Here is a 15,880-nt window from a genome sequence, read left to right on the forward strand (position 1 = left end):
TCCTTCCCTTCTGAGCTCTGCCATGACGCTCAAACAGTGGTTCCCCCCCACATATGGGGTATCAGCGTACTCAGGACAAATTTGACAACAAATCTTGGGGTCCAATTTCAATTGTTGCCCTTGGAAGAATACAAAACTAGGAGCTAAAAAATAATTTTTGTGGGAAAAAAAAGAAATTTTATTTTCACGGCTCTGCGTTATAAATTGTAGTGAAACACTTGGGGATTCAAAGCTCTCACAACACATCTAGATGAGTTCCTTAGGGGGTCTACTTTCCAAAATGGTGTCAATTGTGGGGGGGTTTCAATGTTTAGGCACATCAGTGGCTCTCTAAACGCAACATGGTGTCCCATCTCAATTCCAGTCAATTTTGCATTGAAAAGTCAAACGGCGCTCCTTCCCTTCTGAGCTCTCCCATGCGCCCAAACAGTGGTTTATCCCCACATATGGGGTATCAGCGTACTCAGGACAAATTGTACAACAACTTTTGGGTTCCAATTTCTTATCTTACACTTGGGAAAATAAAAAATTGGGGGCGAAAAGATCATTTTTGTGAAAAAATATGATTTTTTATTTTTACGGCTCTGCATTATAAACTTCTGTGAATCACTTAATGGGTCAAAGTGCCTACCACACATCTAGATAAGTTCTTTAGGGGGTCTACTTTCCAAAATGGTGTCACTTGTGGTGGGTTTCAATGTTTAGGCACATCAGGGGCTCTCCAATCACAACATGGCGTCCCATCTCAATTCCAGTCAATTTTGCATTCAAAAGTCAAATTGCCCTCTTTCGCTTCCGAGCTCTGCCATGCACCCAAACAGTGGTTGACCCCCACATATGGGGTATCGTCGTACTCAGGACAAATTGTACAACAACTTTTGGGGTCCAGTTCTCCTGTTACCCTTGGTAAAATAAAATAAATTGGAGCTGAAGTAAATTTTTTGTGAAAAAAAGTAAAATGTTCATTTTTATTTAAACATTCCAAAAATTCTTGTGAAACACCTGAAGGGTTAATAAACTTCTTGAATGTGGTTTTGAGCACCTTGAGTGGTGCAGTTTTTAGAATGGTGTCACACTTGGTTATTTTCTATCATATAGACCCCTCAAAATGACTTCAAATGAGATGTGGTCCCCCCAAAAAAATGGTGTTGTAAAAATGAGAAATTGCTGGTCAAATTTTAACCCTTATAACTCCCTAACAAAAAAAATTTTTGGTTCCAAAATTGTGCTGATGTAAAGTAGACACGTTGGAAATGTTACTTAGTAAGTATTTTGTGTGACATATTTCTGTGATTTACATAGTAACATAGTAACATAGTTAGTGAGGCCGAAAAAAGACATTTGTCCATCCAGTTCAGCCCATATTCCATCATAATAAATCCCCAGATGTACGTCCTTCTACAGAACCTAATTTAATTGCATAAAAATTCAAAGTTGGAAAATTGCAAAATTTTCAAAGTTTTCGACAAATTTCCGTTTTTTTTCATAAATAAACGCAGGTAATATCAAATAAATTTTACAACTATCATGAAGTACAATATGTCACGAGAAAACAGTGTCAGAATCACCGGGATCCGTTGAAGCGTTCCAGAGTTATAACCTCATAAAGGGACAGTGGTCACAATTGTAAAAATTGGCCTGGTCATTAACGTGCAAACCACCCCTGGGGGTAAAGGGGTTAAAACTTGTGATATTTGACAAGTTAGCTGAACGTGTGTGGGAAACATTCTTGTGTTAATTTTCCATAGCACAGATAATAATGAAATCTGGTTTTATATTTCCTGTATACATTAAATAGCACAGTGAGTGTGAAACCATAAAGTCACATATCTGTTTGTAGGTTGCACATGCCTTTCCCTTTGAAGATTTTTTTTCCATTTATAATTTACATGGTATAAAATTGATCCTCACAATTCTGGATGGTTCATCTGCACTGGTCTTGATAATAGAAGATACTCCTGTTTTGGTAATACATAACGTTTCAGGTTAGTCCACTATTGAAGGGATGTTGTAGTTGTATGTACAAAGCTATGCAGTTTTCTATTAAACTTTTGCCCAGATTCATTAAAGAAATTATGCCAGAATTGTGGCATAAAATACTTTGAAACATCGCAGAGTTCAAAAATGTTGCGACTTGGCGTTTTCACGACAGTTTTGGCCAGGCCTGCCAATAAAGCTGAGACGCAACTGTGCAAAACTGGCACATAACGGGCATAACACTGCGTGGAGATGACCACTTGTCAAAATCATGACTAGTTGCGGCGAAACTACTGCCATAAATATTACGCTAGTCGCTGAGTGGAGTTAGATTTGTAAATAGCTGCACATCACTTGTCAGACTTGCCTGACTCATTAAGAGGGACTCTGTCAGCACAGAATGACAGTTCAGACTAAGTACATGAAGTACATGCTGTCAGACTCTACATCAGCTTCTCCATGCGAGTTGCAGTGGTGTATCGTCCTCCCAGCCCTTCTCATCAGTTCCTGGATCACTTTACCTCATGGCTTCCACACTTTCTCTCCTGTGAGATCCCCACTTTTATCATGGGTGATTTCAACATCCCCATTGCTTTCCCCCTCTCCCCGTCTTCTTCTCACCTTTTATCTCTAATCTCCTCTTTCCGCCTCTCACAGCATACTAACTCTCCAACGCATGAAGATGGAAACTCCCTCGACTTGGTCTTCTCCCGGAATTTGCACAGTGCACGATTTCACAAACTCCCCTCTCCCGCTCTCTGACCACAACCTTTTCTCATTCTCTACCAAGAACAGCCATCTCGCTCAGGTCACCCTCACTTTCCACACGTATAGAAACATACAGGCCATTAACACCCAGAAACTTATGAAGAACTTGCAGTCCTCATTGGCCCCTATCTCCTCCATCTCATGTCCTGATTCTGCATTGAAGCACTATAATGAAACACTGTAATGTGCCCCGGATGAAATTTCACCTCCTTCACATAGAACAACTCGGCACAGATGGCGACAACCGTGGCACACACTGCAAAAACGTTTCCTGCAGTGGTGCTCCATGTGCGCTGAACGTCTGTGGAGAAAATCTAATCTATCCGAAGATTTCATCCATTATAAGTTCATGCTTAAAACATACAACTCTGCCCTTCACCTCTCCAAACAAACCTATTTTAACACCCTCATCACCTCACTGTTCAATAACCCTAAACGTCTCTTTGACACTTTCCATTGCCTACTCAACCTAAGAGTGCAAGTCCCAACCACGGATCTCCGTGCTGACGATCTGGCCAATTACTTAAAAGAAAAAATTGACCACATCCGACAGGAAATTATCTCCCAATCCCTTCATACCTTGCACTGTCCTCCCTCCCCCACTGCATCTAGCTCCCTCTCTGACTTTGCACCAGTTACAGAAGAAGAAGTAATCAGGCTCCTTGCATCTTCTCCCCTGACCACTTGCACCAGTGACCCCATTCCGTCACATCTCCTCTAATCCCTTTCCCCTGCTGTCGCCTCTCACCTAACAAAAATATTCAACCTCTCTCTCTCTTCCGGTATCTTTCCCTCCTCATTTAAGCATGCCATCATACATCTATTAATTAAAAAACCATCCCTTGATCAAAACTGTGCCGCTAATTATAGACCGGTCTCTAATCTTACCTTCATCTCTAAACTCCTCGAACGCCTGGTCCACTCCCGTCTCATCCGCTATCTCTCAGATAACTCTCTTCTCGACCCTCTTCAATCTGGTTTCCACTCTTTACACTCTACTGAAACTGCCCTCACTAAAGTCTCTAATGATCTACTAACAGCTAAATCTAATGGTCACTACACCATGCTAATTCTCTTGGATCTCTGCAGCATTCGATACTGTGGATCATCAGCTCCTCCTCACTATGCTCTGCTCCATCGGCCTCAAGGACACCGTTCTCTCCTGGTTCTCCTCCTATCTCTCTGAGCGCTCCTTCACTGTATCTTTTGCTGGTTCCTCCTGCTGTCACCTTCCCCTTAAGGTACCTTCACACATAACGATATCGTTAACGATATCGTTGATTTTAGTGACGTAGCAACGATATCGTTAAGGAAATCGTTCTGTGTGACAGCGACCAACGATCAGGCCCCTGCTGGGAGATCGTTGGTCGCTGAGGAAAGTCCAGAACTTTATTTCGTCGCTGGACTCCCTGCAGACATCGCTGGATCGGAGTGTGTGACACCGATCCAGCGATGTCTTCACTGGTAACCAGGGTAAACATCGGGTTACTAAGCGCATGGCCGCGCTTAGTAACTCGATGTTTACCCTGGTTACCAGCGTAAAAGTAAAAAAAAAAAAACAGTACATACTTACCTACCGCTGTCTGTCCCCGGCGCTCTGCTTCTCTGCACTCCTCCTGCACTGGCTATGAGCGTCGGTCAGCCGGAAAGCAGAGCGGTGACGTCACCGCTCTGCTTTCCGGCCGCTGTGCTCACAGCCAGTGCAGGAGGAGTGCAGAGAAGCAGAGCGCCGGGGACAGACAGCGGTAGGTAAGTATGTACTGTTTTTTTTTTTTTACTTTTACGCTGGTAACCAGGGTAAACATCGGATTACTAAGCGCGGCCCTGCGCTTAGTAACCCGATGTTTACCCTGGTTACCCGGGGACTTCGGCATCGTTGGTCGCTGGAGAGCTGTCTGTGTGACAGCTCTCCAGCGACCAAACAGCGACGCTGCAGCGATCGACATCGTTGTCGGTATCGCTGCAGCGTCGCTGAGTGTGAAGGTACCTTTACTGTTGAGGTTCCTCAAGGATCAGTCCTAGGCCCCCTCCATTTTTATTTGTATACCGCCCCTATTGAACAAACAATCAGTAGATTTGGTTTCCAGTACCATCTCTATGCTGATGACACCCAATTATACACATCTTTTCCTGATATCACTCTTGCCTTTTTAGAAAACACCAGTGATTGTCTTACCGCTGTCTCTAACATCATGTCCTCCCTCTATCTGAAACTGAACCTGTAAAAAACTGAACTCCTCATGTTCTCTCCCTCTACTAACCTACCTTTGCCTGACATTGCCATCTCTGTGTGTGGTTCCACCATTACTCACAAGAAACATGTCCGCTGCCTTGGGGTCATACTTGATTCCGAGCTTTCATTCACCCCCCACATCCGATCACTGGCTCACTCTTATTTCAAAAACATTTCTAGAATTCACCCTTTTCTTACTTTCGACTCTGCAAAAACTCTCACTGTTTCACTCATTCATTCTCGTCTGGACTATTGAAGAGGAAATTTCTAGCTCCACATAGAAAAAAATCCCATAAAAACAATCAGAGCAAGGATGTGGTCATAAAAATTGCTTTATTAATTACATAAAACTCAGACTATACCATACAATAACAAAAAAATGCATATATATAACAAAAATGTATCAAAATTATATATAAAAAAATGTATAAGTGCCTGTAGTTAACTGATGTCCATATATGTAAATCCTGTGTCCGTTATAACATGTCAATATGGCCCATAAAAATACAAAAGATGAGAGGAAAAACAACTGAAAAAAATGTCAGATAAAAGCAGAAATCTGCGATAATGGGAGTGTAAACGATACTCAATCTAATGTGCAAATAGTGCATATATGTGAAGCAACCAAACACTGCAAGCGGCAGCAAACAATAAAGTGCATGAGCCAATGGGCAATATAAGGGGACACTTACTATATATATAAATCCGATTCCAGGGACCACCAGTCACTATCCAGGGCACCCCGACGCGCGTTTTGGACGCACAATCCTTCGTCAGGGGGTGTACACTATCCAGGGCACCCCGACGCGCGTTTCGGACGCACAATCCTTCGTCAGGGGGTGTACACTTTCTCCCTGGATAGTGACTGGTGGTCCCTGGAATCGGATTTATATATATAGTAAGTGTCCCCTTATATTGCCCATTGGCTCATGCACTTTATTGTTTGCTGCCGCTTGCAGTGTTTGGTTGCTTCACATATATGCACTATTTGCACATTAGATTGAGTATCGTTTACACTCCCATTATCGCAGATTTCTGCTTTTATCTGACACTTTTTTTCATAGTTGTTTTTCCTCTCATCTTTTGTATTTTTATGGGCCATATTGACATGTTATAACGGACACAGGATTTACATATATGGACATCAGTTAACTACAGGCACTTATACATTTTTTTATATATAATTTTGATACATTTTTTATATATATGCATTTTTTTGTTATTGTATGGTATAGTCTGAGTTTTATGTAATTAATAAAGCAATTTTTATGACCACATCCTTGCTCTGATTGTTTTTATGGGATTTTTTTCTATGTGGAGCTAGAAATTTCCTCTTCATTATATGTAGTGTCCCACTGCGATACTTACACACTGGATGTCCTTGGGGTAGTTTTATTTATTTATTTATTAATATATATTGATATATATATATATATATATATATATATATTTTGGTTATTTTTTACCCTGTGTGCACTAGTGTGTTTTTTAATCGTCTGGACTATTGTAACTCTCTTAATCGGCCTCCCTCTTAACAAACTCTCCCTGCTCCAATCTGTCCTGAATGCTGTTGCCAGGATTATATTCCTCGCCAACCGTTACACCGATGACTCTACCCTGTGCCAGTCATTACACTGGTTACCCATCCACTCCAGAATCCAGTACAGAACTATTACCCTCATGCACAAAGCACTCCATGGCTCAGCACCACCCTACATCTCCTCTCTGGTCTCAGTCTACCACCCTACCCTTGCCGTCCGTTCTGCTAATGACCTGAGGTTAGCATCCTCAATAATCAGAACCTCCCATTCCCGTCTCCAAGACTTCTCACGTGCTTCGCCAATTCTTTGGAATGCACTACCCAGGTTAATACGAGTAATCCCCAATCCCCACAGTTTTAAGCGTGCCCTAAAAATGCATTTGTTCAGACTGGCCTACCGCCTCAATGCATTAACCTAACTATCCCTGTGTGGCCCATTCAAAAAACTTAAACCATAATCAGGTTCCTTGCATCATGTTCTCTTACACTTTATGAAGTTATTAGCCCTCTGTGTCTGTACTGTTACATACTTATGCTGTTAACTGGTTCATGCAGCTTTACATGAACACCCGATCCTTCCACTATGGCTGGTCCGAACAACGAAGGCAATTGTTACCATCCACCTCTCCTGTCTCCCCTTTTTCCTCATAGTTTGTAAGCTTGCGAGCAGGGCCCTCACTCCTCTTGGTATGTATTTTGAACTGATTTTTGTTATGCTGTAATGTCTATTGTCTGTACCAATCCCCTCTATAATTTGTAAAGCGCTGTGGAATATGTTGGCGCTATATAGATAAAATTATTATTATTAAGTACAGGCACTCAACACATCATAGCGGAGCCAATTATTTAAATACACCGTATAACCTGCTTGTTTTCCATCAATCTCCACCCTTTTCTGGCTCTATGAATCCAGAGATGTCAATCAAAGGAAAAGGGGATGGAGATTGAGGAAAAACATGCAGGTGTGAAGGTGTATTTAATGATTGGAACCGCCATTATGCCCCAAGTGGTGAGACTTAGTTTGATCATTCATTCTGTGCTGACAGAGTCCTTTAATGACTCGGGTCTCTCTGACTCCTGCACGCTCCCTCATTAAGCCTGATGTGAATAACTTTGGACTTGAGCCTTTGTGTATCAAAGCCACATCAACTGAACAGCAGTCCACTCTGCTCAGGTAGACTGACTGGCAGGCTTGGACTGGCCCACAGGAGAATTCTCCAGTGGGCCCCTGTGCAAGAGTGAGCCATCACCCTCTTATATAAGTAGTACTTGGCACAATATATTTGATTCACTATGTACAGACAAAGGCAGCATCTTATTCATTTAACAGTGTATACATTTATGATTGACAATAATGTCACATTTGCATGTAGCTGAAAAGTGGGGCCCTTGAGTTGGTTACTGGTGGGACCTTGGAACCCAATTTGAAACTGCTGACCAATCTCTATCTATACAGAGAGCTGTCAGCAGGGCCTGACTGGCCATCTGGAAATTCTGGCAAAGGCCAGAAGGACCTGCCTGGTCATGGGCCGCCTAGTCTGCTACTTTGCTAAAAGAATCGGTGTTCTTAAGACATCCTTACTGTTAAAAGTTGTGACGGAGCCGAAAGTCGCTGACTCTGTCACTTACCCCAGCAGGCCACGGGTATCATTACAAACATTGGTCTTGTAGAAAATCTTGCTTTCCTCCATCCAGGGTAAAATTACTAGTAATATATCCCATCTGGTGCTTGGGGATGGGGACAGCATGGGCCTGTGTGATTGCAAATGCCAGTGATGAATTTCAGCCCCAGTCCGTACCTGGCTCTCAGTCTAGCTGAGTAGGTGAGAAGAAGCCAGCAGAGACCTGCCTCTTGGACTTCCATGTCCGCACTTTTAGCTACATTTTCCTCTGAAACAATGCAGTGTTTTAGAGTAAAACATGGATGTTTGTAGTACAGGAGCCAGTCTTACATTCCTAATGCTTATGGTCCAGGCTGCATAAATCCTGGGGCAGGTTCCCAATAATACAAATTATTTTCTTTCTGATTTATAGGAATAACAGGACAACTACTGATACGTCTAAGAGTGGTCAGTGACATGTCACAAGATTTCCAATCTGTTCCTGATATTACTTTGTTACTATTATTTTAGAAATGCACTTACAGGCAACCCTGCGAAATATGAACATTGTACTTTATTCTTGCAGGCCAAGCTGATGAATTATATTAGCAAGCAGCTTCGGTGCAAGCTTCAAGTGCCTCATCCGGAGAGAACACCGATGCTGAACCGATTCCCCAAAGTCAATGACTGGCTCTATACAGTTGGTGTGAGAAATGAGGTTGTGCAGGTAAGCTTTTTCATTCATTCACATAAATAATTTATAGTTTTATTTTAGCCTCTACATTCTTATTTTATGTCCACAGAACCTTACAATAGGTAGGTCTAATGATGGAATATATTCAAAAACTTTCTCACACTAACAAGATGTTGCATTGATATATGGCTGGATGACAGATCTATTCCTCCCTGCCCTGCAGATGTTGTTACTTAGATGGAAATGCAGGACCCGCAAGCCTAACCTATGAGTTCCAACTTGCTCCTTTCTCCAGGGCAACAGCTGATAACAAAAAGTATTCCCGTTAATCGCATGACTAGGGCAACAAGGGTAATTATTGCTCCCCACAGACATTGGACATTGGGGCTCATTTTTCTAAAATTTGCCAACTTTTAGACAGTGCAAACCTGGACAAGATACCATACATATTGGTCATAAAAAGTTTGATACATTTGTAGCATCTTTACATTGCAGTGGCATTATACTATCTATTAGATGGCTTACTTTGGTCCACTAAGTTATACCAAATTTTGGCTCAGTTTCAGCACACAGAATCTCAGTCTAGGCTTTGCCACTTCTCCTATCAAGCAATATTCCCATTCTGATAGGCCAAGCTCCTTGTCAAGTCAAAAAAGGTGATGAATGCGGTGCAGGACATGCAAGACAAAATGAAGCCAGTGTTGTAGTGCATGTAGGTTAGTAAATCAGTCATCTTATATTTAGTTTTTCTGATAATATAATGAACTAACTGAAGAGCCCGGCCTTGCCTGGGCATAGTAAATATCTGTGGTTAGTTATAGCACCTCATTTCTCTTATTTTCCCATCACGCCTCTCATTTAGCACCTCACTTCTCTCATTTTCCCATCATGCCTCTCATTTTCCCCCTCACATCTTTCATTTTTCCCATCACATCTTTCATTTTCCCCCTCACATCTCTCATTTTCTCCCTCACATCTCTCATTTTCTCCCTCACACCTCTCATTTTCCCCCTCACTCCTCTCATTCCCCCCTAACACTTGTCATTTCGACCTCACATCTCTCATTTTGCACTCACACCTTTTCATTTTGCACTCACACCTCTCATTTTCCCCTCACACCTCTCATTTTCCCCTCGGTATATACATGTTTGTCATCTCCCTTATATATAGTATACACCTGTATGTCATCTCCTGTATATAGTATATACCTGTATGTCATCTCCCCTGTATATAGTATATACGTTACCTATATGTCATCTCCCCTGTAAATAGTATATACCTGCTGTATGTCATCTCCTCCTGTATATTGTATATACCTATGTGTCAACTTCTCCTGCATATAGTATATACCTGTATGTCATCTCTTCTGTATATAGTATATACCTGTATGTCATCTCTTCTGTATATAGTATATACCTGTATGTCATCTCCTCCTATATATAGTATATACCTGTATGTCATCTCCTCTATATAGAATATACCTGTATGTCATCTCCCCTGTATATAGTATGTACCTGCTGTATGTCATCTCCTCCTGTATATACCTATGTGTCATCTCCTCTTTTATATAGTATATACCTGTGTGTCTTCTGCTCCTGTATATAGTATATACCTGTGTGTCATCTCCCCTGTATATAGTATGTACCTGTATGTCATCTCCTCCTGTATTAGACCTCGTTCACACATTATTTGGTCAGTATTTTTACCTCAGTATTTGTAAGCTAAATTGGCAGCCTGATAAATCCCCAGCCAACAGGAAGCCCTCCCCCCTGGCAGTATATATTAGCTCACACATACACATAATAAACAGGTCATGTGACTGACAGCTGCCGCATTTCCTATATGGTATATTTGTTGCTCTTGTAGTCTGTCTGCTTATTAATCAGATTTTTATTTTTGAAGGATAATACCAGACTTGTGTGTTGTAGGGCGAGTTTCATGTGTCAATTTGTGTGTGTTGAGTTGCATGTGGCGACATGCATGTAGCGACTTTTGTGAGATGAGTTTTGTGTGGCGACATGCGTGTAGCAACTTTTTGTGTGTCGAGTTGCATGTGACAGGTTAGTGTAGCAAGTTGTGTGCAGCAAGTTTTGCGCACGGCGAGTTTTGCGCGTGACGAGTTTTATGTGTGGTGCGTTTTGAGTATGTGCAAGTTTTGTGTGAGGCAACTTTTGCATGCGTTGCAACTTTTGTGCATGTGGCAATTTTTCCACGTGTGCAAGTTTTGCGTGTGGCGAGTTTTCCATGAGGTGAATTTTGCACGTGTGTCGAGTTTTGCGTGAGCCTAGTTTTGCATGTGGCGAGTTTTGCGCGTGGCGAGTTTTGAGCGGCGACTTTTGTGTTTCGACTTTTATGTGGGAGGTTGGTGTATTTGTGGTGAAATGTGTGCTGAGGGTGGTATATGTGTTCAAGCACGTGGTAGTGTGTGGCGCATTTTGTGTGTGGGGTCATATCCCCGTGTGGGGTGAATATTCCATGTCGGGGCCCCACCTTAGCAACTGTACGGTATATACTCTTTGGCGCCATCGCTTTCACTCTTTAAGTCCCCCTTGTTCACATCTAGTAGCTGTCAATTTGCCTCCAACACTTTTCCTTTCACTTTTTCCCCATTATGTAGATAGGGGCAAAATTGTTTGGTGAATTGGAACGTGCAGGGTTAAAATTTCGCCTCACAACATAGCCTATGACGCTCTCGGGGTCCAGACGTGTGACTGTGCAAAATTTTGTGGCTGTAGCTGCAACGGTGCAGATGCCAATCCCGGACATACACACATACACACACACATTCAGCTTTATATATTAGATTTAAGGAACTTCATTCTGATATTGATCCCCACTGTGCAGAACAACATCAATTTGTGGCAGTGTCTTGGTACCATTTTGATTGATCGGAAATGTTACAGGCATTGTAGGGGTTCAGCTCTGGTAGCCGCTTGGATACGCACATGCACAGGTTTTTTTTTTTAATCTTTCTTTCTTAGGGTACAATGAGCAAAGTAAATGTAGCAGCCTCGCTAATCTCTGTATTCCTGGCAGTATCAGCTCAAGCAGTTTTAAAATGTGTTCACCAATCAAACACCACTGTTCATCCCCAGCCCAAAATCCACTCTGCTGAGCTAACCCAGCTGCTGTTATCAGGCTTGTAAGCCTCAGGCTGGATTATGGAAGCAACCTTTCCCATCCAGACTCTATTGGTTGCTCCTAAATGCTGGACCCAAAATCCAGTCGAATTAAAATTCCCTCTGTAACCTAGTGTTACTGTTACAGGCTTTACATTACCTAGACAACCACCACATATCTGCCATCCAGGACCTTACCTCTTGCTTTTTTACATACTGTTTAAGTGATAATGAATGTCATATCTGTAAGCACTGCCTTGCAGTACAGACTTTAAGGGGTTGTTATCAATAGTGGGACCCCCACTGATCCCAAGAATGGAACTCTGTAAACTGGGAACCACGCCTGCAGAGCCCTGTCTTTCATACAGAGGAGGTGTGTTTATTCTTTATAGAATGACTGTAGTCGAATGTTGCTTACTCTATCACTGCTATTTAACCCCTTAATGGCCACTGTCTACAATTGACAGCCGCATTCTAAAGGAAACCTGTCAGTTGACACATGCTGCCCAATCCATGGGCAACATGTATCAGGTTCTAGCTGGATGAACTCATCCAGGAGTTTGTTCTCCCGGTGTTTGCATGGGTTTGCTCCAGGTTTCCCGTTTTCCTCCCATATTCCAAAGACATACTCATAGGGAATTTAGATTGTGAGCCCCATTGGGGACAGCTATGATAATGTGTGCAAACCTTAAAGCGCTGCGGAATATGTTAGCGCTATATTATTATTATTATTATTATTATTTATTGTTATAGCGCCATTTATTCCATGGCGCTTTACATGTGAGGAGGGGTATACATAATGAAAACAAGTACAATAATCTTAAACAATACAAGTCATAACTGGTACAGGAGGAATGAGGACCCTGCCCGCGAGGGCTCACAATCTACAAGCTATATAAAAATAAAGATGATGATTATGATGATCCAGGCATGTGTGACTCACATACACTGCAGCATTTCAAGAAAAACATGCTGTAAATGCAGCTGTCTTTATTCCGCTGTCAGTTACTGAAAGTTTTTTGCCTACATGCAAGTATAGGCAGAGACCTGTCACTCCGCTGCTTCGGGCAGGGAGAAGCCACCAGGGAATGGACCTCAGACTAGTTGGACAGGTGGTCCCCTGTGGCTTCTCCCTGCCCTCTGCAGGAAAGACTATTAGTATATTTTTCTCTGAAACACTGCAGCCATTCCGGTGGCTTGTTTATATGGGCACCTATGGGTCTCTCCAATGTAATGACAGAGTGCTGATCTGGTTACTATTGCAGCCAGGGAGCTGCTGGAGGTTCGTGGGCCAGTTGAAAGGCCACAAAGGTCTCCCGAACTGACCCCATTAGACTTTTATCCTTGGGGTCATCTGAAGGCAATTGTCTATGCTGTGAAGATACAAGATGTGCAGCATCTGAAACATGGCAGGTCCTTGTCGCATACCATCCTTGCCACTGGAACCTGCCGCTTGCATGAAGCGGTCTCCGGAGCGTCGCGAGGAACGGGAAAGGCGCCGGAATGTGAGTATATGATGATTTTTAATTTTTTTTTAGCCTGTGCTAACATTTCTTCTGCGGTGCTGCTATCAGTGTGTCAAGAGTGGGAGAAGAGGGTTGCATTGACAGTCCAACACAATGGGCAGCAGTTTGAACACATTTTACAAGTGGTCATAAACTTGTAAATAACTCATGAAAAAATAAAGTTACGTTAAAACCAAGCACACCATTGTTTTTCTTGTGAAATTTGATGTCACATGACCATCTACCCATTGAAAAAAAAAAAAAGTTGGATCCAAAATGTCCGACTTCAAAATGGCCACCGTGGTCACCACCCATCTTGAAAAGTTTTCCCCTTCCCATATGCTAATGTGCCACAAACAGGAAGTTGATATCACCAACCATTCCCATTTTATTTAGGTGTATCCATATAAATGACCCACCCTGCATATAATATATGAGTTTCACTTTTTGTATTGAATAACTGAAATTGATTAACTTTTTGATGATATTCTAATTTAGTGAGAAGCACCTGTGTATATGACAAAGAAAATAGAAACAGCCAGTGGGTGTGAATAGAGGCCAGCATATGGGTATAGCTCCCTGAAAGCATCCAGGTATGCATGCAAGAAATACTCTTGTCAGGACAAGACCCCAAAGAGGGGACCAGAAAGAAAGAGGGAATTAGAAGAGGGAAGATAAAATATTACTCATGTAAATAAGAAAGTGTGCACCTTGGAACGTCTTGTTGTCCAGACTGAGTATACGTTCAGGGGCCTATACCTACAGTATATGAGAACATTTATAACCACACTAGATTGTGGCCCGATTCTAACGCATCGGGTATTCTAGAATATGCATGTCCCCGTAGTATATGGACAATGATGATTCCAGAATTCGCGGCAGACTGTGCCCGTCGCTGATTGGTCGAGGCAACCTTTATGACATCATCGTCGCCATGGCAACCATTATGACATCTACGTCGATACTGTACCAGTCGCTGAATCAGAAACGTGAGATGTCTACGTCCTTTATGACATCATCGTCGCTGTGCCCGTTGCTGATTGGTCGAGGCCGCCAGGCCTCGACCAATCAGAGACGCGGGATTTCTACGTCGATGCTGTGCCGGTCTCTGATTGGTTGAGGCCTGGCGGCCTCGACCAATCAGAGAGCCGGGATTTCCAGGACAGACAGACGGAAAAACCCTTAGGCAATTATATATATAGATACTGGCTATTTGTATTTTCTTCTGTTTGGCTCTTTATCATATACTAGATGGTGGCCCGACGCAACGGGTATTCTAGAATATGCATGTCCATGTAGTATATTGCCCAGCCACGTAGTATATTGCCCAGCCACATAGTATATTGCCAAGTCACGTAGTATATTGCCCAGTCACGTAGTATATTGCCCAGCCACGTAGTATATTGCACAGCGACGGAGTATACAGCACAGAGCCATGTAGTATACAGACTTAAAATAAAAAATAAACATATACTCACGCTCCGTTGAAGTCCTGGCCCTCTGTGCGGTGCACGCGGCAGCTTCCGGTCCCAGGGTTGGTATGGGCGCAGGACCTGTGATGACGTCGCGGTCACATGACCGTGATGTCATGGCAGGTCCTTGTCGCATGCCATCCTTGCCACCGGAACCTGTCGCTTGCATGGAGCGGTCACCGGAGCGTCGCGAGGAGCGGGAAAGGTGCCGGAATGTGAGTATATGATTATTTTTAATTTTTTTAAATTATTTTTAACATTAGATCTTTGTTTGCCTATGCGGCATCAATAGTAAAAAAATGTAATGTTAAAACTAATAAAAAAACAAAAAACCTGCTATACTCACCCTCCGTAGTCCGCCGAGCCGCTTGCGCCTTCCGCCATCTTCCGTTCCCAGCGATGCATTGTGAAATTACCCAGAAGACTTAGGCTAGGTTCACATTGCGTTAGTGCAACCCGTTTAGCGCTAGCGCTAGCGGGTTGCGCTAACGCAATGTTTTTAATGGGGCTGCGTCCCGGGGTCGCGGTACGTCCCCGCTCTCGCAGATCCCCGATCAGCGAGAGCGGGGAACGGACCGCAGGCGCGCCTCGGACGCTGCAAGCAGCGTCCGCGGCGCGCCAGGAAACGCCGGCGCGTCGCATAGCGCGTGCCGAACATGGCACGCGCTAGTGCTGCGCGTTCCCATTGCTGTGAATGGGCGCGCTAACGGACGCGTTGCACGGCGTTAATTTCACCGTGCAACGCTGTCCGTTAGCGCTTTCCCATTAACGCAATGTGAACCCAGCCTTAGCGGTCTATACTCGAGTCATTAAGTTTTCCCAGTTTTTTGTGGCAAAATTTTGGGGGTCGGCTTATACTCGGGTCGGCTTATACTCGAGTATATACGGTAATTGGGTTGTCATGCTTGCCACTCTGGATTTACAATATGAGATGATAGGACCCTCACCTCGGCTACAGGGCTACGTCACAT

General features: G+C 43.1%; 1 protein-coding gene across 2 annotated transcripts in view; it reads left to right on the plus strand.

Moving 5' to 3' along the window:
- KSR1 (kinase suppressor of ras 1) overlaps window positions 1-15,880 on the plus strand; it is a 313,042-nt gene that overhangs the window by 125,732 nt on the left and 171,430 nt on the right. For both annotated transcript variants that reach the window (XM_069757808.1, XM_069757809.1), the window contains exon 2: window positions 8,706-8,846. In XM_069757808.1, the coding sequence (XP_069613909.1) occupies window positions 8,706-8,846 (141 nt within the window). The remainder of the gene's footprint in view (window positions 1-8,705; window positions 8,847-15,880) is intronic.

This window comes from Ranitomeya imitator, chromosome 3 (genome assembly GCF_032444005.1).
Source record: "Ranitomeya imitator isolate aRanImi1 chromosome 3, aRanImi1.pri, whole genome shotgun sequence".
NCBI classification, from domain to species: Eukaryota; Metazoa; Chordata; class Amphibia; order Anura; family Dendrobatidae; genus Ranitomeya; species Ranitomeya imitator.